This window comes from Nematostella vectensis, chromosome 10 (assembly GCF_932526225.1).
Source record: "Nematostella vectensis chromosome 10, jaNemVect1.1, whole genome shotgun sequence".
Lineage (NCBI taxonomy): Eukaryota > Metazoa > Cnidaria > Anthozoa > Actiniaria > Edwardsiidae > Nematostella > Nematostella vectensis.
Genome location: NC_064043.1, coordinates 14,785,295 through 14,810,729, shown reverse-complemented (window position 1 = coordinate 14,810,729; position 25,435 = coordinate 14,785,295). Strand labels below are relative to the sequence as shown.

The 25,435-nt window shown below is 39.1% G+C and overlaps 1 protein-coding gene and 1 pseudogene across 1 annotated transcript; both read left to right on the top strand.

Moving 5' to 3' along the window:
* The first annotated feature begins 988 nt into the window (after window positions 1-988).
* LOC116616300 lies at window positions 989-4,005 on the top strand (annotated as a pseudogene).
* Window positions 4,006-18,656: 14,651 nt separating this feature from the next.
* LOC125556734 lies at window positions 18,657-21,664 on the top strand. The gene is made up of 4 exons (XM_048733873.1): window positions 18,657-18,901; window positions 19,050-19,242; window positions 19,668-20,189; window positions 20,783-21,664. Exons 1-4 carry the CDS (start codon window positions 18,867-18,869, stop codon window positions 21,662-21,664), a joined length of 1,632 nt encoding a protein of 543 aa, XP_048589830.1. The 5' UTR covers window positions 18,657-18,866.
* Window positions 21,665-25,435: the final 3,771 nt, after the last annotated feature.

The window sequence follows — 25,435 nt, the reverse complement described above, 5'->3', positions numbered from 1 at the left end:
TTTAGAAAAAAAGCAAGGCTTGCTGCAAAACAACGTTGGAGAAAAACAAATGAATTTTTTTCCGAAAATACGTCTCGGGCTACGTTTACAAAAGATTTCGGCTGTCAAGTAAATATTTGCTGTGCTAGCGCCAGCTTAGAAGGAGAAATTCAAAGACAAAGAAACACAGACACAGATTTAGTAACAGTAAAAATACCGGAAGTCGACTCGGGGGAATTCCTCAAAACAACGCCGGTTTCGCCCAATCTTGCCGATCTTTCTGAATTTCACAGCCGGGTCGATTTAGCTCAAATATTTGAGGACCTTGGTGTGGAGACTAAATTATCCCATGAGGGAACAGAGCAGACCGCGAAGGGGTGCCACGAACGGGTCGATAATATATACGAACAGGCTGCTCATCAAACGAAAAACCTCACCGACAACACTCTAAAAATAACGCCCGAAAATAATGTCCTTACAAATAAACAAGCCCTCAACTTGATAGCAAATAATGCACACTGCGAACATTGTAACGCGCTAATTAACCGTGAGGAAGCTGCAGTGGTAGAGGAGACCAGGGGCAAAGTTTCTATAACTTTAAAATGTAAACAATGTGGGGGTCAAACTTGTGTCTCTGATGAAAACACAATTGATGGTACTGCCAGAGAAAGGGCATACTTATGTAATTTCCTCGCAATTGTCTTCTTGGTTTGCGGGCAGTATTTTAAGGATTATTTGAACTGTCTTGGCTGTATAGGTTTATACCATCTCAGTCAGAAGCAATGGTAATTTCATACCCAATTCGTCCCAATACTTCATTTGGAATCCGAGCACGTGGATAACCATCAAATACAAAACTGGTTAATGCGCACGCGCGGGCAATCGCGCGGGCTTTGCTTCACTTCCGTTTCGGCGTTTTCTATAAGAAAGCTTTTATTGTCGCCAAATCATTTCAAAACGCGATATTTTTTCAGTATTCCTTTTTATTAAAATCTTCTTTATAGAGCCAATTATGCATTTATCGTTATTCTAGCGGAAACTAGAATTATATCAATTATTCTGGATTTCAGGACCTTTGAAAATTGGTAAAAAAAATAATTTCTCAACAATTTTTAAAACGCATGCTTGGCTGAATACGCCCATCTCTCAAGATTCTTAAAACGCATTTAAAACATATTTTCGACTATGTTTATTCGAATTATTTGCTTTTTTCTGTATCAATGACGTCACGTGATGACGTCATGGTATGACGTCATCAAAATAATCAGAATACTTTTGGTGGTCAACTTGGCAAACACCAGACCCTTGTGACTTTTTTCAAGGCTTTTATGCTATATTTAATTTTCCTTAGCAACAGATGTCAGTACACCCTTAATGTCACTAAATGTCATACAATGAGGATTTCAAGGAAGAGGGACTTATTGGAACATGATTATTATATTGATGGAAAGAAGTTATCACAGGTAAAAGATCATCCCTACCTTGGAGTGACATTGTCAGACGACCTTCGCTGGAACTCACGTGTCAACGATATTGTGAATAAGGCAAATAAATCACTTGGATTTTTAAAACGTAACTTATATCTTTTTGTTCTCAAGATACCAAACATATGGCATATACCACTCTTGTTCGGCCGAAACTGGAATATGCTGCATCGGTGTGGGATCCATACAGACAAGATCAAATTGATGCCATTGAAGCAGTCCAGAGGCGTGCAGCAAGATTTATAAAGAGGGATTATAGTAGATACTCTAGTGTAACAGAAATGCTTGATTCTTTAAATTTAGGCCCTCTGCAGGACAGACGTAGAACTCATAGGTTGAGTATATTTTATCAAGCAATTCATAACATTGCATTGCCCATACCAGATTACTTTTTACCAAAGCTTTTTCTGGCCATGCCTTTATTCAGCCTAGCTGCAAACATGAATGTTATCTCCATAGCTTTTTCGCTAGAACTATTAGAGACTGGAACTCTTTACCTAGCTATATTCAGAATACCCCATCTATTTTATCTTTTAAAAATTACTGAACCGCAACCAATAGAAATGAATGATTTAATTTTTATTTTTTTATTTTTTTTTATAATTTTGTTTTTATATTATATATTATTATTTTGGTCAACTAATTAATTATTTATTAACTTTTAATATAGTATAGATCTTTTTAAATATTCCATGTACATATGTATTTTTCATGTATTATTTGTATTTTTTTATTTATTTATTTTTTTTATATATTTTTTTTATATACCAACTAGATGTGGAAACGTTGTTGGTCAATAAAGTAGACGAAGGCAAGAGCCAGACAAATGCTTTCTCAAAGTTCGTCAGCAGGTGTAAACCGCCGGCTCAACAGCCGTGAACGGCTTAGATCAGTCCGCCCCCAGGCTCAAGCCTCAAAACAAAGAGAACCGAAGAAGGCCTTAGAATTTGCATTGCTAAGGGGCTTGCGTGATGAAGAAAACGAGGATGAGCCGTACAATTTGACATGGGGTTCAGTACTTGCTAGTGGTATTGTTTTACTTGGAGAGAATGAAAATGAAAGCGCCATACGGGCTGCAATACAGGCATCCCTTGTCAATAAGTTTCCAATAATTGGCAAAGACGACTTCGAGTTTGTCAAGGTAAAAAGAAAGACCGTCTCCAAGCTCGAAATGGGAGAAGGAATTTCTTATGATTTCCATGTCGTGAAAAAGATGGCCAGGCAAGGTTCACTATACGTCAGAGTCAAGCAAGGATATGAATTCCTTTATGAAAATGATGGCACTGTTTCCAAAACAGCAAGTGTAGATGTAGATGATGATGAAGATGATGAAGATCTCTCAGTGCCTGCGTTTGTAGGAAGCAATAATCCGCAAGCATCATCTACTGCTACTACTAATGATGCAACTTCAAAAGATAGTGACCTGACAGAAGAGAAGAAGGTAAAAGCAGCTGCCATACCTGAACACCTTAAGGGCCTTGATTGAAGGCATCCGCAGTCAAAATCTCAGTGATCCAGTTGAAATACTGAGATTTTTGCAGAAAAATCTTGTTCATGGCAGAAAATTAGATATAGAGGATGAGTCTGACTGTGAAGAAGCTGACAGTGAAACTAACTTTATGTGTGTTGATCGACACAATTTTTTGTCTACAAGCATATCAGAGCTCTCAGAAATTAAGGATTATACCCTAACTTTTGAAGTTGAGTTCATTTGAGAGATGGCGAAAGATCTTGATGGTCCAAGGAAGGAGTGGATTCGGTCAATAAACTGTGCAATCAAAGAGAAGTACTTTGATCAAGGTCTCAGGCAATACCTTTCTGATGACTACTACTATGTTGGAATTATGATTGGCATTGCCCTTCTACAGAATTAGACAGCTGCCAGCTTTTAAGCAAAATGAGGTAATTGACCAGCTGCTGGTATTCCCACAAGTCGACAAGTGTATTGATAATATCCAGAGAGGATTGGAAGTTTTTGGTCTGTGCACCATAATTAATATTTATCCTACTCTACTACACCTTCTGCGACCATCCACTGCCAAGCTGTCTTCTAAGATGCTAATACAGCTACTCAAGCCTACATTCTCTGAGGAGGGCTCATCAGCTTATCAGAAACAGAAGCAAGTATATACACTCTTTATAAAATACATTCGCCAAGTTCCCAATGGAGAGAAAGAACCGATTTCTCTTGCTTCTATTCTTATCTTTGTCACAGGAGCAGCAGAAGAACCAGTGCTTGGTTTTGTAAACCATCCACACATCAACTTTCATTTCACAGAGGTAAAAACACACTCAATATTATGTTGTGAGCATGTTTTGTTGTTTTACTGATATAAACACCCTTTCCCTTCACAGATATCAGATAAGCTTGACCACAACCCATACGACTACCTACCAAGTGCCCATACCTGCTCTAATGGTCTAATTTTACCTATCGGTTCTGTAGGTGTAGATGCCAAGTGTAAAAGATCTCTTTGATGTGTATGACATGGCTTTGGTCATTTGGTCCAAATGGTCATTTTGGAACAATATAGCCCACTAGCTTCAAATTTCCCCCCAAAGGGAACTCAGAGAGCTACTAAGCATATACATGTATATGCTAGCAATAAAATGTTATGTTAAATGTTGTTGAAAAGTTTCAGTTAAAGGAAATGCTTGTTTTGACACAAAGTAGATTATTCCATTTTTGATTAATAGATAATTAGCGTGCAACAATGATTTATACTTTTAGGTTTGATAACAACAAAAGTAGACACATTTAACTTTGATGTACACTATACAGTACGTCACCATCGAATGCCAATCTATTATAAAGTTTGTTTGTTGTTTTCCATTTAGAAATATTGCTTCTAGTGACAATAAATACTGCTTCATTGTTCTTCCTTTACTTTTTTCTATTGGGACCTTAAAATTCCCTCCCCTTCTTTAGATCTGTTGGAAATATTGTCAGGTAGGCCAATGCACATGTATTTAATTGAAGTCTATAATCAAACACAAGCCACAAGAAAATTGTATTCTTTAAACAACCACAATACATAACAAAAGCAAATACCTTATTGTACGTTCTGTATACCTATTTTTAAGACTTTTGTTAGGTACAATATCTGGTAAACATAATGAGTCTCTGAAATGGAAAGCAAACTAAACGAAATGGAACCCCAGATTAATGATCTTTATATGAAACAGATTACAAAATCATGTCGAGTGTTATTATATACATCATCTCATAAAAATGAATTGAAAATATAAAAATAAAAAAATATTTTTATGTTTTTTATCATCAAGGGCTGCAAACTTCTGGATATCCCATACACATGCCATAGCTGTACAGTGTTAGTGTAACATTAACATAGCCTGCAGAGCCTTACCATCTACTGTAACTCTTAGATTTATTTGTCTAGCCAATTTCTCATGATTTAAATTATTCGCTATGTGAGCATCATTTGTGTACTACAAATATAATAATATAATCCATCACAAGAAATGTTCTTCAAGCTTTTGGACAACTATTGCCAAAGCAGCTGAGTATATATTAATACCAGCCTGGCTTGATAGTCCATTTACATCAATAACCTGAGGTATATAGCTACCAATTATATCTGTATTGCACCCAATTTGGACTGGCTCAATGACGACACCATCTTCAGCATCAAACATGGGTCTTGGACCATCTGGATTTTCACCATATGAGTGGTTAAATTGCACATCAGCATCGAGATCGCTATCGGTATTCAGTGGGTTGCTCTGATCTAGCATCCCATTCATCCAGATCTGGTTAGGGGTCCATCCATGTTCAGTGGATAGCTTGTGGTAATTGAACATTTCCTTGAAGTCATTCAAAGCAGCGTTTATTCTTTGTGTAAAGATGGAGAATTCCAGGCATGGAGCTCTTTTCGGGGTAAGCATGAGGGTCAGGATTTAGCATCTTTTTACAGCGATAGGTACATTTGCAGCAAAACAGCATTGCGAAAAAAGACACAACAGATCCTCTCATCATTGTATAATTTATCATAGATAATAATTTTCTCAAACATTGTTTGAGCTGATGCAATGCGCCAAAACCTTAGGATGAAAACATAATAATTTTAAGTTGATGTCATTTGATACTTCAGAATTTCCAGGCGAAAGGCAGTTCGAATGGATAACTGCTGCTCCAGGATTTGGTGACTTTGTGCCAGTCATCCAGCGCCAAACAAAGCAGCCACCCTCAAGCAGTGCGGCAGAAAGTGAAGTAGGTACTGAAGACCCCCAAGACACAGTCGAACACACTAACAACCCGCCTTGATCAACACCTGATGTATGGTCAACACGTATTCCACCAAGAAAGAAGCCTTCCCCTGCTAGACCAAGCAAAGCTTGGCTATGCCGAGCGATTAGAGGCAGGTGGAGCCATGCTAATAACCGCGACGGCCCCAGATGCCGGGTCAAGAGCATCTACAATGACAGAAGGATGGGCGAGTCGAGACGTAAAAAAGACACGCACCCAGCGTTTCACCACCAAACAGAAGACCTTTCTAGAGAAGAGATTTAAAGATGGAGAGAGGTCAGGGGTAACGGCAAATCCGGAGGATGTTGCTAAGGAAATGCGTCATCTTCGAGGTGACGGATGGCTGGCGCGTGTTTGGCGCAGATAATATTTTTTGCGAAAAGTTGAATTTATGAGGTATTTTAGAGATATTTCTAAAAAAAACACACTTATGTTGCCCTAACGTGGTCTAAAATATTTGTTGATGTCTTTTTGTTTTTGTTTATTATGGGGAAGGGAATATCGAGACTCGCTTCAAGTCCTTTTTCGTCCAAATTTGGCAGATCACTTTCCAGCAAAACTTACACTTTGGGTATTTTTTAGACATATTCCTCTTCCGACAATATAGTTGCCCGCGGGGATTTTTAAATCAAAAACTTCCCCAACTTTAGGACTTTCAGAAAATATTAGATTACGAGAACAACCTCCGCTACCCGAGATATAGCCGTCGAAACGGAGCATAGTCGCATGCTATGTAGATATACGATAAAATAGGTTATATAGCTTGGTGATTCATGGTATCAAATTCTGATCCATCTCTTTAAATCTTGCTTCTTTCAAATGTACTTACATAGGTTATTCATCTACGGTGGCCCAAAAGTGTCACGGCAATAGAGGAAATTCGCGGCAAGATAGAGCAAACTCGCGGCAAGATAGAGCAAACTCGCTCAAGATTGAGCAAACTCACGGCAAGATAGAGCAAACTCACGGCAAGATAGAGCAAACTCACGGCAAGATAGAGCAAACTCACGGCAAGATAGAGCAAACTCGCGGCAAGATAGAGCAAACTCGCGGCAAGATAGAGCAAACTCGCGGCAAGATAGAGCAAACTCACGGCAAGATAGAGCAAACTCACGGCAAGATAGAGCAAACTCACGGCAAGATAGAGCAAACTCTCACGGCAAGAGCCGAGCGGAACCGGAAACCGCCAGGCGTGATCACGTGCTCAACTAATCGCATAGTCCATAGTACTCCTCACTGCCTTTGAGACTTTCTCCTGCGTCGTGTTGATCGTTCGGTCGCCATTAGGAAAAATGTTTTGCTCATTCTGTGGCAAGGAAAACCCTCAGGGTGCAAAATTTTGCTGCAACTGTGGCAAAGGTAAGATAAGGAAATGTCTTTTTAGAATTAAGTCGCTAGATCGATTATTTTTCGCTCTGAAAACCTAGAACTTTCTTGAAAATCACACCAAGTTCACACTATCTATATTTTCATTTTCCCGCCATTTATTTCGCTAGCACAGGCTGAGTACAGGATCCATCAAGAAATAGCCATTAAATAGTTTGTGAACAAAGAATATACACTCTTTTTTAATCAACGTTGTCAACGAAAAGAGAGACGACAGACGACAGAAATAATTTATGTGCTGTGCAAGATGGTCAAATTCGCAGTTGCAGTTGCTAGTTTCGCCTAAAGCCTTTACAAACTGTTTCAATCCTTTTTTTCAGTCACAGAATAACGGCATCAACTCTAAATTGCAAATTACTTAGTGTTTCATCATCTACCGTCTGTCGTCACACCAGTGCGTCTTTTGTGTTTAAGTTAGGGGATTTCGTAGAGCCTGAATTTCTCATTACTTGCCAATGACCGAGTCAAGTCTCCTCCAGGGGGAGGGGGGGGGGGGTACTTTCATAATTACCAGGCAGAGATGCTTTTCAGGAATGGTTTTTTTTACAACCCTTTAAAGATAATGGAAATTGATCAAACTTGAACAGTGAATTAGGAAAAATACTAATAGATAGTAATATCTATCACCAGAAAATATTCCTGTGGGAAGAGAAGTTAGGAGGCCACTACCCATCAATAACCATATGTTTTTGACATTTTTTTCTATCCTATTAGATACACAAGAGCCAAGGCCAGGACCAAGTGGAGTCTCAAACGAGCAGTTTGGGTTGAAGTCTTATGTAAATTTTAAAACGACCTTTGGTCGGCCAAGCAAGGCCACACTTGTGGGCAAAGGAAAGAAGAGAAAAGTAGAAGAGGACGCTGCCAAGAAAGTTGTCATTAGCATAGGGCTAAAAGTCTGGGATGAGGATGAGGAAGAGCTGAAAGAGAAGAAGAGGAAAAGACTCCCCTTGAAAGTACCACAGAATGCCACCTATGCTCTCTTACTCGAAAAGTTTAAGGAAAAATGGCAGAATTTTAGAAATGATTTATATGACCCAGAGAGTGAATATGTCCTGGTGCTAGAAGACGACCAACATGCCCAGTTCATTCCAGGGACTGGCAAGAAAGTTTTTTTTTCCTTGAATTTATACAAGGAAGAGCTGGTAACAGACTACAAGAGAGTAACCATATATTTATGCAAACAAGTTGACATAGACTTAAATGAGGACAAAATGGCCTATGGTAGCTCCATGGAGCACCCTGATTATTCATCATCTAGCTTTGAAAATGGAAATGAGTCAGAGAAGAAGGCCCCTGAACCTCCCAAGTCGATTTCTACCACTTATGCTTCTTCTGGTACAGTGTCAACATTTCTTGAGGAAGAACTTCAGAGAATTTATGGAGATAGTAGCATTTTTGATAATGAAATGGAAAATGAGGACATACAGGAATTGGGCTTTGACAGAGACTGCCCAATAGGGAATGATAATGACATAAGAGATGCAGTGAAGAACAAAGTCATCAGTGATGAGAAGCAATCTATGTTTATTGTTGTCAGATGGGGGGGGGGGGGCACCACTGTCTAGAGTGCTTTGTTTGTGGCAGAGAGCTGCAGCAAAGGTCAGCGCCCAGCATGTTATTAGAGTTAAGTTTTTGGGTGAAGAAGGAATAGACACCGGGGCATTAGCAAGAACCCTTTTGACATCAACCATTGATGATATTGCCAAAGCTTACTTCCCAGAAGGCAATCCAGTATTTTCCACCAATAACATCCACAATGGGATTTACAAAGTTATAGGAGAAATTGCTGCAGCAAGCTTGGCCCAGGGTGGACCAGCCCCAGGCTTTTTTGCTCAGTGTGTGTTTGACACACTAATTAGTGATGTGGACTTCACTCTGGACACCTCTGAATTGGAGAAGTACTTAACAGAATCTGAACTACAAGTTGTGAATGGAATCAGGCAAGGAGAGCTGACTGCTAACAGTGACATAATCCTTGAGCATGGCTACACTGGCCCAATCACTAGAAACTGTGTAGAATCAATCACTGGCCTACAATTTACGCTGTAGTTTAATTTTAATGTAGCTGATATATTTTGTTCTTTCACCGCAATATGGGGGGGGGGGGGGGGGAAACGGCCAAAACAAAGCCACAGAACCTGAACACCTCCCCTATAACGGTCCCAAAGGCACACGTAGATGCTATCGAAACTATGCATCCCGGAAATCCCGAATCATTTTGAATCGTAAACGTAAATCGTCCACGATGTTAAACCGTAGACGATAAACGAACATCGTCTACGATAACGTAAATCGTAGGACGATTTAACGTAGGACGGTGATATCGTCCTACGTGTTCCAGATAGGTGAAGTGATCCGAGAACTTTTGTAATTTCTTTTAAAGTCCTTGAAAAAGCATGACCTTCTGGAACAATTTTCCGAATCTGGAGCCCCTTTCTTAGGCTCTCTCAAGTTGATAACGGCAGAAGAGAACAACCCGAACTCAATTCTCAAGCCTTGTAAGAGCAAGTCCCTCCCTGCACTCTTTCAGTTTCTTTTTGATAAGGAGTTCAATGCCTATGATGCGATGGCAGATATGAAGGCGTTGGCTGAGGTACTATTCCAATCACGGGTCTGTTTCGCTGCCCACGTTAGAAGTCAAGCAGCATGTGTTTAGTTTTTGCAAAAAAAAAAAAAAAACGAGAGGGCAAAAGCGCTCTACATTTGCTCAACTGCCAATACACGCATCCATAGTTTCGGCTTCCGGTACGAGCGCAATGCATTGTGGGAGCGACCCTTCAGAAAAAGTGGGCACAAAATCCCAACTCTACATGATTCGTCTCTCATTTCACACTATCGTGCTGCTTCAAAATACCTACATTTATTCGGCATTTGGATAGTTTTTTGGGGGCTTCTTGGAGGGAAATTGGCTTCAGAACGTTTCCATAGTTCTTTACAGAGGGTGAGTTGTTCGCCAAAAGGCGATTTGAAACAAATTATGAGCTCTGATCTATCGCTAGCAGAAGTGCAAACTTGGCGGGTTGATGCTTTCAAAGTCTTCTGTCGCCAGCGTGGTTTGAAAGTATCAGGGACAAAGCCAAAGCTAGTAGCTCGAGTATTTGCTGCAACAGAAATGAAACTACCTATTCTCGCGGATGCAGAAGAAAGAATTGCAGCGACTGCATCAGAAAAAGCGCGTTTGCTGAACGTGGGTGATGGAGTTTCTTTGCCAGATCCTGAAACAATAACAACAGGATGGAAATCAGAGAAAGAAGCTATAACTTCCTGGCCTCCAGTGTTTCTAAGCGATGTTACAATATTCCTTATGGCAGATCATCCAGGAAAGGATGTAGATCTACACAAGAGAGTTTTGAATGAGTATAAGGAAGGGAAGGCCTTCAGGTTATACGATTCTGGTGTTAGAGTGTGATCTCATGGGATGGGATCCCTGTGTATGATTATACAAATAAAAGATCCCGGATGTACTTCACGATTCGGGAGCTAACCAAGATGGCGTGTCTTTATGTGTCTTTGTGTAATCCACGATAGTTTTCCTCCATCATGAGCGCTGCAAATAATCCAACAGGTTATGGGCCTAGGCGAGATGCCACTGGAAGGTACGGGCGCCTTCTTTTCGATGGAGATGAAAGAAGATACGAACAATGGGAGACAAAGAACGAAGAAGTATTTGCCGAGCTGATACAATTCCTCGATGACAAGAGCCTGTCATTAGTTATGAGAGATGCAACTGATGATGGAAGAAAAGCGCTGAAGATTTTACGAGAGCATTACGCTTGAACAGGGAAGCCACGTGTAATTTCGCTTTACACCGAGTTGACGTCGCTCGTGAAATCGCCCGACGAATCTGTCACAGAGTATATAATAAGGGCTGAGAAAGCAGCCAAAGCTCTCAAGAATGCCAAAGAAACAGTGACAGATAGCCTACTGATTGCGATGGTTCTCAAGGGTTTGCCAGAGAGTTTCAAGCCATTTGTTGTTGTCATCACCCAAAGTGATAAACAGCAAACCTTCACCGAGTTCATGGTCGCTCTCAGGAGTTTTGAAGACACCGAGAAATCCAGAACAACTGAGATGGATTCCGTGAAGGAACATATGTCTGACGTTCCATTTTGGTATCTCGAAGAAAGAAACTGTATTAAATTCCGTCAGAATAATTTTTATTTCATCATCTGTCAGTTTTTAATTGGCTTTGCTTCCAACATGTAACGCCCCCAGAACTAGTGTTACTACGAAACTTTTCCAGCGGCTCTTCTGCGGTAGTGAACTTTTGTACGTTGGATCCGTGAGCATGGATGAGAAGGGGTATTATTATTCACTGGTCAGGACTGGCTCAGGACATCCCTCCTGAGTCCTGTATTGTTCTAATGAAAAGTACTCACCATCAACAAGATATTTTGACACCAGTGACTTACAATGAAAAAGCATTGCATATCAGAAATGAACAAATTAAAGAAATGGAAAGGAGAACAATAGGGTAAGCAGAGAATGAGGCTTGGCATAAGCATAGAAAGGGGAGAATAACAGCTTAAATTATTCATAGGATACTGCAGATCCTGAAAAAGATATACCTGCACTCAAATATGGCAGAGAATTGATGATTCCAAGCAGTATATATAGTGGAATGTTAATGTTGTGGCCAGATCCAAGGACAGATAACACTTTTATGCTGGTGACCATTTCCAAACAAGAAAATTAGATAAAAGTTACTAGAATAAATTAGAGGCCAATTGTGACCCTGCTTGGGAAAACGTATAATAAAGACTTTCTGTTTTTCGACCAAAGCCATTTAATGACTGTTTAAACGCGCCAAAAAGTCGTTTAAACGTGTCAAAAATACGTTCCATCCCTTGAGGGCAGACGGACTCTCTCTCGAATGTCCATGTTCCATCAGGTTGTTTATGGAACTGTGGACATTGACAGAGAGCCCTTCTTGGTTCCGATGGACCGGCCTTCAAGGAATGGCAACTCCAAGCGCTTCCATAGAACACATTCCAAGTGCAACCAGCATGCAAATAGCTTTTTCCCGTGGTCTATAAATTTTTGGAACAATTTACCAGGTTCAATTACCGACATAAAAGAAAAGGGCAAATTCAAAGAGAAGCTTCAGCAGCATTTAATTGATAATGGCCAGTGGTTCTAGTATTCAAGTTATAAATTAATTAAGTTAAATTATTTAATTGAATTACTTTATTGAAAATTATTTTATAAATTTATTTTACAAATTATCAATATATTGTATAAGTTATGTAAATTATTACAGATCTGTATATTTTTACCTTGTATTTATTTATACTGATGTGATACCGACATGGTTTTATCAGTTAATAAAGTAGAAGTAGAAGTATAGTGTCTTTGTTGAACAACGACGACACGTTTATATGTTGGCGGCGACTTAATCACGCTGGTTCACGTTCGCTCAAAAACTCGCGTATCAAATAGCGATTAACACCATTTGGAACTCCCGTTTGAACGTTAATGCAAGAGGTTAAAACGTTTATGCATAACGTTTTACTGGTGTTCTCGTACAATTTCTAGTGTTTTGAAAAAACACGCGACCCAACGAGAAATTTGTATCTCTTGAACCTTCGCACATCAAGACACAGCGACTTTTCAAGCAAGCACAATAGGTAAGTATCACGAACAATTAAGCATTCAAAAGTAGGATGGCAAAATAATGAGCCTTGAAGAAAACAATCCAAAACTAGAGTAAATTTCTGTCAGTGCACAAGAAAAATTTTGTCTAGAAAAGGAGTTGTGAAAACGCCCGAAACAGTAGCGCTACGGGCGCTAGCAGCAGATATCGCCGAAGATGTTAGTTAGCAAAAAGAGTGGTTTAAACAAAACAGCTTTTTTTGCACATAGACTTAGACTTAAGTGAGAATGTAAAAAAAAAAAGTAACGCTAAAAAATCTCTTTCAAAATTAGTTAATGGGCGTAGAAGCGTTAGCAAAGCTATAAAAAATATTCTAGCTGGGGAAAGAAAAAAGTTGCTCGCACCTTCATAGGAAAACAACAAGTTATGAAATTAGTCAAGAAAATACAGAGGCAGTTTTTAAATACTGGGCATACGAAGCAAGTCGACCTAAAGAAGATAAAAACGATGTGATCAGACAGAGAGTCGGGAAGAAGGAATACACGGAACACGAAAAACAGCTTTAGAGAAGACACAGACGGATGCTTACTTGGACTTCTTGGACTGCTGAAAATTAGGATATCAAAATCAAGCAGCGGAAATTTGAGTCGCTGAAGGCTTCTATTATTCGATATGCCGGGAAAAGCCTGAAGCCAGCTAAACAACCTTTCTTCTGTGGTTTTATACAATTCATCACCACAGAAGAGGTTAAAGAAGAAAAAACCCGTCCACAATTTCAAGACGCTCAGTCAAAGAGGATAAAAAATTACCTGATCAAATGGAAAAGATGGGGATTTGAGAAATGGTCATGGGAGCCAGAATCTCACCTTACAAAGCAGCTAATCAGGAACTACACAAACCCACCCAAGCCTTCACTTCAACGGCTTCAAGGAGCCTGCAGGAATTTTCTTCAGTCTGTCCAAGCAAGCCTCAATTTCAAATCTGTTTCACCAGCTCTAATGAACATTGACCATGATATCTGGCGGTATACTCTGTCAAATCATAAAGGGTATGCATCATATAGCACCAGCGATTTGAGCGCTAACCACTGCCAAAGACCTGGTTGTATTTTCTAAATTCTGTCCATAGTGAGGGCCAATGCTTGATGAAAATGAAAATCAAGCCAGTCTTGAGTTGGATATCCACGGGACAGTTGGTCAGGATGGAAAATTGATTCAGGTACCAATAATTCCTTTGGATTTGGCACCAAATATTCCTTTGGATTTAGTCTGGATTGTTTTCATGGACTGCTTGAAAGTTCAAAGCACTGACTAAGAAGTCTAGTTTAGAATGTGCAATTCCATCTAGCTGACGGACACAGTAAATCTTTCTGTATGGCCTCAAAGTAGTTAATATGCAACATGTGGAGGAGACAAACTATATAAAATGAACCATGGACAATACATATAATATATTTCTGACAGCAATACAAATAAACCAATAGCATGGTAATGCTAGTTGGCACACTAAATCAATCATATGGCTAACAAAGACCTTTCTCATGAATAAATATCGTCCCCAAACGAACCAAACATTGTGTTAACAGGACCCAAAAAGTTGAAACATTCTTACGATAGCGCCTCTATTACTTTGGTACAGTTGTGAAGTCCCCACACAATGACATTTTCAAGGTCCTCCAAAACTTCCTCAAGGAACTGATTGAGGACCCTGATTTTGTTGTTGTACACACCATCCTTTTGAGGAATGACTGTGCACACGCACACCGCCCACATCTCTGGCATGTCTTTTCGAAGATCATCCGTCCTGATTTATAAGACCATAATATCGGGATCATAGCGAGATATTGTTGCCCAGTCCCGTTCTTTAAGTGATTTTACCGTTCGGCCACCTACACCAAACAGCCTGTTGAACAGCCATGAAGCTGAAAATCTCTGATCACTCGTGAGGCCCCGAAAAAAAAAAGAATTTGTATCTGGAGAGCAGAATAAAGAATGTGAAGGTCCATAAGCCAAAAACAGCTATTGCATGTGAATCTGCATGAACTTTTTGTGGACAACAGGAAAAAGTACCCGGTTTCTTCAGTAGAGGTACTGAATTGAATAACATGAACTGGACGAGCAATCCTAAACTTAATAGCCATCGCCTCCTTTAGTTTCATGAAAGAGGACAATGAAGAAAGGGAACAGACTGGTTTTTAGTTTAATGTCAGAGTTACAATATGTATCGGTTTTGCGCTTTTGTACCTTAAGTTTTCACATTACTTTTTTACTAGCTTACTTTTTTAGAATACTTTTTTTTCTACTTTATACTTGATATCACCTTTGTATTTGTTTTTCTATATTATTTTTTTTATTGATTTTATTTCTACCTTTGGGCAGTACTTTTCTTTACTTCCTTATTTCAGAAAAGAAGAATTTGAAGGGTGATAATCATTTAAAATGTTTAGATCTGATTTGGACACCATAATATGTTTCACCTATTCTTAGGATATGATAAGTAGAACATAGATTGAAGTTAAAGCTAGTGTGCAATGGGTCTTATAATGTGATATGATCAAGGTGATTTTTTTTTACCAACTTTAGCATATCATAGTTCATTAGCAGACTTCTCAACACATGTGATTTCGGATTCTATGCTATCTTATAAAAGACTAATATCTTCGAGTGTGTTTTCCTTATTATCTTTGCACGACATATGATAGAGAAAGCAAATGTGCTCTAGTTGCAAAGCCAGAAAAGAAAAAAATTGGAGGTACAAGTAACCTAGTATAAATTATTTTTAGGGCACAATGTTCACAGTTTATAATTACTTTCCAATGTGAATATTTGTATGCCAATGCTGCCTCTACCAATTCTCTTTTTTTCACATTTATGTACGGTAAAACATCTATGGGTCATGGTAGCACATGGTAGTGCAAGTAAATAGGCAATTCAAAGTGTAAAAACGATAACTGCGGGTACTTCACTCCTATGGACAAATTCAGTCAGTACCAGGAAAAATTCTTTCACCTCGTCACTAGAGGCATTTATTACATACATATTGACCGCCCTGGGAAAGGAAATGTCCTGTCCCATCTGGTAATTGCATTGGCCTAAATCCGTAAAGGGTCAGGGTTATGGCACATCTCACTAATACATATCCTAATTTCTCCTTCGTTTTTTTGCAGACAAGACCTAACTGCAACTTGAACTGGCGGTCTTCATGGACAAGGGAACTCAAGATCGAGTATGCGTGCGTCAATCTAAGGATTGCCATTGTCATTCTCTCTCATGTCGTCAAGAATCCCATTTACGTTGTTGACGCTTTTATAAGGGACATTGCAATAATCTGAAAAGTCCAGTTTTAATTTTTCGTAGACAAACAAATCCTCATGTATATATGTGTGTGTGTTTCAGGTGGGAAAAGAAAGAAGATCCTGGGAGTCAAAGGAGAAAATGCCAACCCTCGAACACATCCAGGCCCTCCTTGGTTCTGCTCATGCAGAGCAGCTGAGGAGGGAACTCCATTCTCCAGGATTGGTAGATTTAGTCATGGCTCAGAACATCAGGGACTACCTATGGAAGCAGCGCCAGGGTCCTTTTAGTCCATCTTAAGTACCCCAAGATTGGGAGCCCAAAATGCAACCAAGGAGCATGCCAGTCTATGGATTCCTCAATCTGATACCAATCCAGGGAAGAGGTTCTTCCAGTGTAGGATATCAGACCCCTGCAAGTTCTTTGCTTGGGCAGATACTTAAACCACAAAATAAGTCAGAAAGAACTCAGATAGCGTTAAGATGGAGCACAAGTCCACATTGACCTGAAAGCACTTTCCACATCCCAACCAACAACCAAGTGAGAAAAGAAAAGACCAAAGAAAAGGCACATGGTAAACAATCTTCAGGACTTCATCAAGGAGGTTAAATAAACAAAGTAATGAACTGCGGGTTACAGACTTCCAGTGGCCAAGGCTGCTAAGGTTTCGAGAGACGCAAAAAACGACCCTCGCCGCTCTATGACCCCTTCTCCTTGCCGCTCTCTCAAAATGAGAGTTACACATAATAGCTAAAATACTAAGATAAATATATATAAACAGCATCCGCCCAAGACGAGCCAGACGAGGCGTAGACAGTGCGATGATGGGGCTGGGTCCGCCTGTATGCCACATAGGCTACAACATAGCCACACAAGACTTGGTGCCTTTCTAAGAGGATTCATAAAGTGGGTACAGACCCCGTACGGGAAGAGCAGGAGGGAAGAATACGCGATACAGGCAGCGCAGCAGGTACCGTATCTGCTCTTGATAAGTTAAGAGCTATTGAATTTCGTGCCTTAACACTGCAACCTCTGTGTGTTTTTTTTACATCTTTTTGTAGGTTCACGACATCGCTCTTCAGGTCAGCAAGAAACAGGAGGACCTGAAAGTTTTCGCAAACAAGGAGCGGCTGTGGGGTGTCTTCTTCAAACGCCATTTGGAGGATGAGATCCTAACTGCAAGCACCCTCAACGTCTAATCTTGAGAACTTTCTCACCTATGCACTGGGCATCTGTCCTGAGCTTGGACAGGCAGAGAGGTAAATTTAATTTCTGATAAATACACAGGCGAATGCATTCTTTCCTCTAAATGTTTTTCTAATTACCTCGTTTTATTTTGCAGGCAAGCCCTGAGGGCTACTAGAGATGTCGAGAAGAACTGGCGCTCTACATGGAGCAAAAGAAAGGTTTGCCGATGCAATTAAGTATAAATGACAATGCATTTCACTGAAGATATTGCTGTATTTGCGTGTTTCAGTTGAGAAAGGAAAGGCATGAATGGGAGCTGGTGGACAACAGTGAGAGACATTCAGAGACTATCAAACTCGGCTCAGGAGGAGGAGGCATGTATAAAATTATGAATGACTGAGCTAAACAAACCTAACCCAAACCCCACATGGAAACCAGTCCATACATATTCTTATTATTGCATATGTATTGATGTTAATTAGCGTAGCAAAATGTGAGTTTATGTATCTATGCATGTAGGTCTTACGAGTCAGGGACTACCTGATGTCCTGCATCAACGCCCAGAATGGCAGCCGTGCCGGCGTATTGCAAGAGGTAACAGTGCAGGACTTGTTAAATGCAAGAGAGGACGGCGACATCCTGCAGATGCCTATATATAAACATAAGACTGCCCTTCGGAACCACGGAGCAACCATCGTGACCTTAACAAAACAACTGTACCGGCAACTGCAAAAGTTTGTCAGGTAAAACCTTTTTCCTAATCAACCTCGTGTGTTCTGCTCGATCACATTGTACACGTCAATAAAGCTTATGTTGCGTTTTTAATGCATCCAACAGAAACATCAGACCGGTTCTCGCTGACAGGGCAGAGCAGTTATTTACCACCAGCACTGGCGGGAAGTTAACCCAGCCAGACAAGACCCTCAAGGCTTTTGCAAGAGAGGCCAGGGCCATCAGCAAGTCGAAGGTGGCCCAGCTCACCTCTACTCTGATAAAAAAGGTAAGATGACAGCAAGTGCAAATCTAATTACTTCACAATGCTAAGAATCCTCATAGAATACTTTGATGCCATTTTACTAGATCATTGTAACGAACACTCACCAGCTGCCCTCTCCACAAAAAAGGAACCTGGCGTCGACGATGGCCCACAAGCTATCAATGGCGGAAGAATCATATAACATCCGAAACAAGGGGAAGGTTAGTCTCTACTCATTTATTAAATACAGACTCCGTTGATTCTGTATAATTCTTATAATAATAATTATAATTATTATTATCGTTAAGGTGTCAGCTGAGGGGGCGAGAGTCATCCGAAAGTTACTAACGACAAGGAGGAAACACGGAAAGCCACGGAAGAGCCCGAGGAGGAGGTATCTAAAGCCAAAGTAGAGTAGTGAAGCCTTGTGGGTAGTGTAATAGCGCATAAAGCGTAGTATATTAATATATTTTTATAAGTTGCACGTCGGGCTAGCTGTGTCCATTTTTGGCTCATTTGATTCAGCCAAACTTGGGACTGGGGCGAGCGCGATCCTTCGCTGTGGTCCTTAGAAGGTCTAAAATGCCTAATATTTCACTGTCCCTATCCCCCAGGGGTAGTTTTTCAATGGAAAATGGCGGCAGAAACACGAAGAGCTTGAATTGATCTTTATTTTGGTATATTACTCTTAATACAAATGGATATTGATTCTTCAGATACGACAGTCATTAGGTAAGTAATTTTGCAATGTTTTTGAAGCAGTTTAAGCTTTATAAAAGCTATTTTTTTTGTTTCAAGAGATCCTAATTCAAGAAAGTAAAACGACAGTTCTTTAGCCCTTTCTTTCAGCTTTAATTTGATATATTATTGTGTGTACTAGCTCTCCGGTTCCAGAAAATGCTCCCAACGAACCTGAGGATACTCCACTTACAACCAAGCGAAAGGGACGTTTTAACATCGCTTTGTATTCGAAACGAAGAAAACTTATCATGGAAGAGCTTGTAGACGAAAAGCTAGCAGCAGATGTCAAAGTGAAAAGCCTGCAGAATAAAATCAACTATCGTAAGCGCAAGGTATGACGATCTTTGGATTGAAATATATTGAAATATTAGAATTAAGAGCTTACATTTTTAAATTATATAAGAGGCACTTCAAAAAAAAAAAACATTTTTGAATTAACACTTCAGCCTTACAAATTCGAGCTGTTCTTGTATGAAAAATTTCTGTATTTGTCATTATGAATGAAGTCATAAAATTGCCAATTTCACTAAAATCAAGGAAATGAGCGAGGAGTGTTTATTGGGATGTATATTTTATAGTTTAGATGTATTTATAATGTATTCTAATACAAAAATACCTTCCAGTAAATATATAAAAGAAAAAGAAAATTGGATTACTGCCAATTTATTCATTTTTCAATGCTTTATTATTGAAAGTCATATTAAAGTCATATCCCTTTTGAGCAGTTTGACTGCAAAATAAGTTTTGATATTTACAGGCTGATGATCTAGAAACACTGGTGCCTGCACCGAAGCAACGACCAAGAATGCCTAACACAGAGAGTATGATCTGCAAAGAAAATAGTGATCATATTAATTTATCTAAAGCTCAAAGTCAAAGAAGAAGAAAAGCAACACTTAGGGCTTTAAAGCCTATACACTGCAATCAAAGATCAACTGACCAAACCCCAATTATGAATGGGATGTGGTCAACGCTGATAAATGAAAACCCAACACAGGTCATAGAGTCCTTAATGACAACTTCAAAGGTCTGCACTACCAAAGTCATTCCTAGCATTGTAAAGAATAATGTGACAAAGTATGAAAAAAGTCAAGAGAACTTTGTACGAAGCACAGCCCTGCTTTACAAGGGGGGTTTACTAACAAAAACCAAGTACAAGGAATTAAGGAAAGACAAAGCAGACTTTATGCAAGGAGTGTCAGTACCGCGACCTGTAGCTTATGATAGGTTGATGTCATACATAAAAGGAATAAACATGGGGGATGTGTATGATCTCCAAGTAAGTAGAACAAACAGAGCAAATGCAGGGGAACCGTGAAATAAAAACAAACTAGATATTACTATAGATACTAACAACTATTTGTTGACAAATTGTTCATATCAATCAATCAATCAATCAATCAGTTTGAAATAGTTATGCATGGTATTTTTTGTCTGATTGATTGTGTTCTGGTTGAGTGTTACTAACAATTTTTCAATAAATAACTATATTTATCTTATTTGTTTTTTATTTCAGTTTTCCTGCATTAGTTCTATATGCCAGGATATATCAAATGAAATGTTTGTACAATCATTGATTTTTTAGAGTGCAAACACTATACCCGTGAAATAGATAGCTACACTAAATATCGCCTAATTTTGGCCAATTCAATGGATTAATCAGCACTAATTAGTGGTAATTAGTTCCTATTTATTTCATGGGTATAATGTTTGCAATCTATTGATTCTTAATCCATTAAACACATAAACAAGGGACAGTGAACATTTGGATTATTATTCTGTATTGTTTAGAATTTCTAATGAGTTGCTTAAAATTGGCAATTAAAAGCCACTTCATAGAAATTAAAAATATTGTTATTTTTATTTCAATAGGATTTTGCTGAACAGAAAGGGAAATGTCCAGTACATGGAGTCTATCGGTCTTTGGAGACCTTGCTTTTAAGGCTAGCTGACATGTACTTAATGCTAAATGAGCACTCCAACATCCTTCATTGGTTTAATGACCAAAAAGGAAAATTCATTGTGGCAATTGGGGCTGATGGAGCCCCTTTTGGCAAAGACGAGACAGCAACTTCATATTTAGTGAGTCTTTTAAATGTTTTAGAAGGGGTACAAAGTTGTGACCACAACTACTTATTAATGGGAGGGAATTGTGACGAAACTCATGAACTGATGTACGAGTATACCAAACATGTTATCAAGGAAATGGAGGAGATAGAAGTGAAGGAATATGAGGTGCGTGGTATCAAGATATCATTTCAATGCAGACTTATTCCCAGCGACCAGAAATGGATGGCGAGTATGTCTGGAGAATTAAACAATGCTGCGACCTACTTTTCAACGTTTGCCAATGTCTCGAAGAGTAATATGAAGACCATAAATGGTAAAATTGGCCATGACTCAAGCAGCACTTGGAAAAAATGGGCATATGAGAAAAGATTGAAGGATGCAGAATCTGTCAAGTCATTCAAAGAGAAGAACAAAATTCCAGACGGTTCGAAAGCCAATAACCATCGAAAAAAAATAACTGAGTACATTGCATCTAACAACTCAAGACAAGAGTTCTATCCTCCACTAGGGAAATTTGTTAAGTACCTTTACCCAGAGCCTCTTCACAACAGCAACAACGCATGGCAGCAATGGAATTTAGATGTTTTAAACACTGCCATACATCTAACCAATAAAGCTGACATCAACAAAGCTAATGGGAACATTCACTTTTGCCAAAGCATTCAGCACTGGCAAAATACATGAGCTTGCTCAAAGACACCATTAAGGCTGGAAGACTCTACAAGAAGGTGGAAAGATGGTTCAGTGAAAAGAAAAAGACTGAAGACTTTTCCTACAGGTTTACTGGGAAGGAATCTAAACTGTTCTGCTGGCATTTCATGAAGATCTGCTGTGTATTGATTGAAACTCAAGCCATTCCAAAGACCACCTTACTGCATGTCTATAGCCTGGCATATTCAGGTCTGTGTTTACGGAACTGTGTTTCCCTTTATAGCAGGGTTCACATCAGCGAGAGTGACATTAATGTTCTTAAGAATGAGTGTGAGCAGTATTACAACTGTCAAGCTCTATTCTTGGCCAATGTCAAACCAACCACATGGACAATTGGAAAAGCAATTCCATACTACACAGATGAGATATATAATGATTTGGGGTTTGGGCTCGGCTTGAATAGTATGCAAGGCAGGGAAGCTAAGCATATAAAGCTCTCGTCTTATGCCAAAAACACTACCAAGGGTAAACACCTTCGGTGGTGGCAAGTTTTTAAGCATGAGTTCATGGAACTGATATGGCTTAAAGAAACTGATTCCAAGCAAGTGGCCAAAAAATTGCATTGCACAAATCATTCTGAAAATGATGCTCAAGACAAACCTTCCAAGGATAAGTACATCCCTCCATACTCTATCAGCAACAATGAATTTTGTGCTTGTGGTCAGCCTAAGTCAGTTCCTGTGGCTTCCTGTTCTATTTGTTCCTCGGATGAATTCAAACTAGTAGTGAAATCATGCAAGGAGGGTAAAATTGACAATAGAGTGCTTACACTATGTCCATGAAATAAGATCATATTAAGTATTTTCTAACAGTTCTTATTTAGAGACTATTTAGTCATCAGTCAACCAGAACATTCATTATTACACAAATACATATATACACAAGAGACCACTTTAATTATTCTTTGTGTAATGAATGTTCTGTTTGACTGATTGTGACTAAATAGTTTCTAAATAAGAACTGTTAGACAATAACAACTTTGATCTTGTTTCATGGACATAGTGTAAGAATTCTACTGTATTATCATGTCTCATCATGACTCACAATGAACTTTTTTATTCTAGCCATTTTATCATATTTAGAAATCATATATAATCATTCCAGTAATGCTAAATATTTCTCTCATTCTACTGAGGATGACATTATGAATATGTTCATATTACTGGTTGTTCTTCCATTGGTTGTTGTCCAGAAACAATTATATGACAATTAAAGAACAATAAACAAGAACATTTCTCCCAGCCTGATTGTGGTGATTTACAATTTATACAAGTGACAAATATGCTGTTGTACAATGTTTAGTACGTCAGATATGTAGAGTATACCTCTTGGTAGCTGGAAGAGTTAAAACAGTTTCAGTGTTGAGCCACTCCAAAAGAATTCCAGACCCCATAATGGAAGGTAATGTTAAGTGTTTCGGAGTTAATAGAGTATTTCAGGATCATAGGTTGCTCCTCTGAAACTATAACTTCGGCAAAGCTTTCATCTGCAAATTTCTTCATTAGTAGCTCGTCTTTCTTGATTCTCACCCCCTCATCATTCATATGGTTGAAGAACCAAATAGCCTTTCTTTTGTCATGCACTGTAATTCGTACTTGAGCAGCAGTTGATCTTGAAGTGTGCCCAAAACTGTTGTGGTTAAGAATTGCATTTGATATAATACCAAACACTTCTTGAGGAACTTCACGTGTAAAACTGCCAAAATACGGCGAAGAGGTAACTGGTATAGCACGAAGTCTCCTACGAATTCCATCATGCAACTTATCAATAATTCGCTCTGTCATGGGCCAAATATCAACAATCGGATGGCAATAGCTTCGACGAACAGAACCATCATGCTTGTCAAAAACGGACGCCATTAAACTTTCCAACTCTCTAAAGACGTTATTCTTGAATGAATCATCCTTTTTATTATCAGTCTTGATCGACAATTTCCAATTCAGCACGCTTGAAAGAATTTTTTGTTTCAACGGGGCCGCCATGTTTGATTTAACATCAGTGTGTACCACAGGAATCCCAAAATAATTACCCAGAGAGCACTGCGCGCCTAAGATGAGACAAAATGGGACCCAGCCAGCCCGACGTGTGTCATCTAGGTTATTATGTACATATATCGGAGGAAGAGCCTCTTATAGTGTATTCTGATATTAAACCATTATTATAATTACTATTATTATTACAGGAGGAGGTGGCCGCGGAGCCCGTTAATCGAACAGAGGCTGCAACACAGACAGAGGAGGATGAGGAACTATAACCCAAAGCAGAGTAGCGAAGCCTTGTAGATAGTGTAAATCTAGATATATCTAGATGTAACTCACTGTCAAAAGGCAAAAACTTTGAACATAAAAATCTCAATTTTTCCCCTAACCTATATCTCATATTTTGGTTGTATATCACTCTTGCTACCGTCTAACCAGTGTATGAGTTTGAAAGCGATCGGATTATTTTTCAAAGTTTATGGCCTTATAACTTCTTGTTAAAAATGTTTTTTTTGGAAATTGCAGATCATCAGCAGATAGCTGAGACATGCGTAACCAACATATTAAAAGATTGGAGGAATTGGATATAAATTTTAGAAGATTAAGAAAGTTGTAGGAGACATCAGTTCTAATCCTTGTCCTCTTCTATTGGTATGGTTTCTTTGACAACATGATAGAGATCGAGAAAGACAGAAATGTGGTGCGACTACACGGCTAAGAAAATAAACACAGCAGCGGTTCTCTACGTGGTGAAGCAAGACCAAAAAGTAGACATGTATAGAACGTTGCCCATCAGGATTGATTGCAAGCACAGATGAATCAAGTAAAAGTGGGGAACACTTGGAAGGGATGTTTTTTCCGATGAAAATGCTGGTGAACTTTGGGATTCGTTTTTGTATACTCCTGAGTTCTACAAGAATAACTTGAAACGTTTTTAGGACATCGGGCTAGAACATTTTCCAGCTTCCGTTTTGTTTTATATTGACGCATTACGGTTGCTTGAATCGGAAATTTAATCCATCCGGTTCTTTTAGGTTACATTATTTTAGAAAGTGGAACTCACCTAAACGGGACAAATTTTAGTTAAACTAATCGCTATTCCTAAACTAGGCATTATCTTGGATCCGTCGAGGTCGCGCAACAACGAATTCAACTGTAAATTTGAACTGCGTTAAGTGAAACACGCGGTCAGCGGTCGACCAAGATGGCGGCCAATTTCCTCACTCCTGTCTTTATAGCTTTTCTTGCAATTTTATTCAACCAAAAGTTGCACTATTCACCAAATTTGACTTCAGGGATAAATGGATTTGGTCTGAACTGCATCCTGGCGAACAGTGAGTCGATATTAACTGGTCTTGAAGCCTTTTACAGCCACAATATACGAGCAAATAAGATGAACGTCGGCCGAAGCTCAAGTGAACACAAACATCTCTTGCTTTGCTTACTTCTCTTAGGTGGCGATATTCAATTAAACCCGGGTCCCAAGTGGAAATTTCCATGTGGCTCTTGCAACAAACCAGTTAAAAGCAACCAAAAGGGTATTCAGTGTGACAATTGTAACTTATGGTATCACACAAGATGCTGTTCCATCAATGATGATTTATACTATACCCTCGCAGCTTCGTCTTGTACGTGGTTATGTGTGTCTTGTGGCTTTCCAAGTTTCTCAAGCTCACTATTTGAATCATCCTCCATCGAGCTACAAAATTCATTTTCTTCATTAGACTCATTGCATCAAGATACACAGAATATTAGTAGCTCTACT

What these genes read in the sequence shown, in the direction of transcription:
- LOC125556734 (XM_048733873.1), top strand. Translation starts at nt 18,867, where the DNA reads ATGGATATTGATTCTTCAGATACGACAGTCATTAG. An exon ending in TCAGATACGACAGTCATTAG is followed by an intron (nt 18,902 to 19,049) that starts GTAAGTAATTTT and finishes TGTGTGTACTAG; the next exon opens with CTCTCCGGTTCCAGAAAATG. An exon ending in TCAACTATCGTAAGCGCAAG is followed by an intron (nt 19,243 to 19,667) that starts GTATGACGATCT and finishes TGATATTTACAG; the next exon opens with GCTGATGATCTAGAAACACT.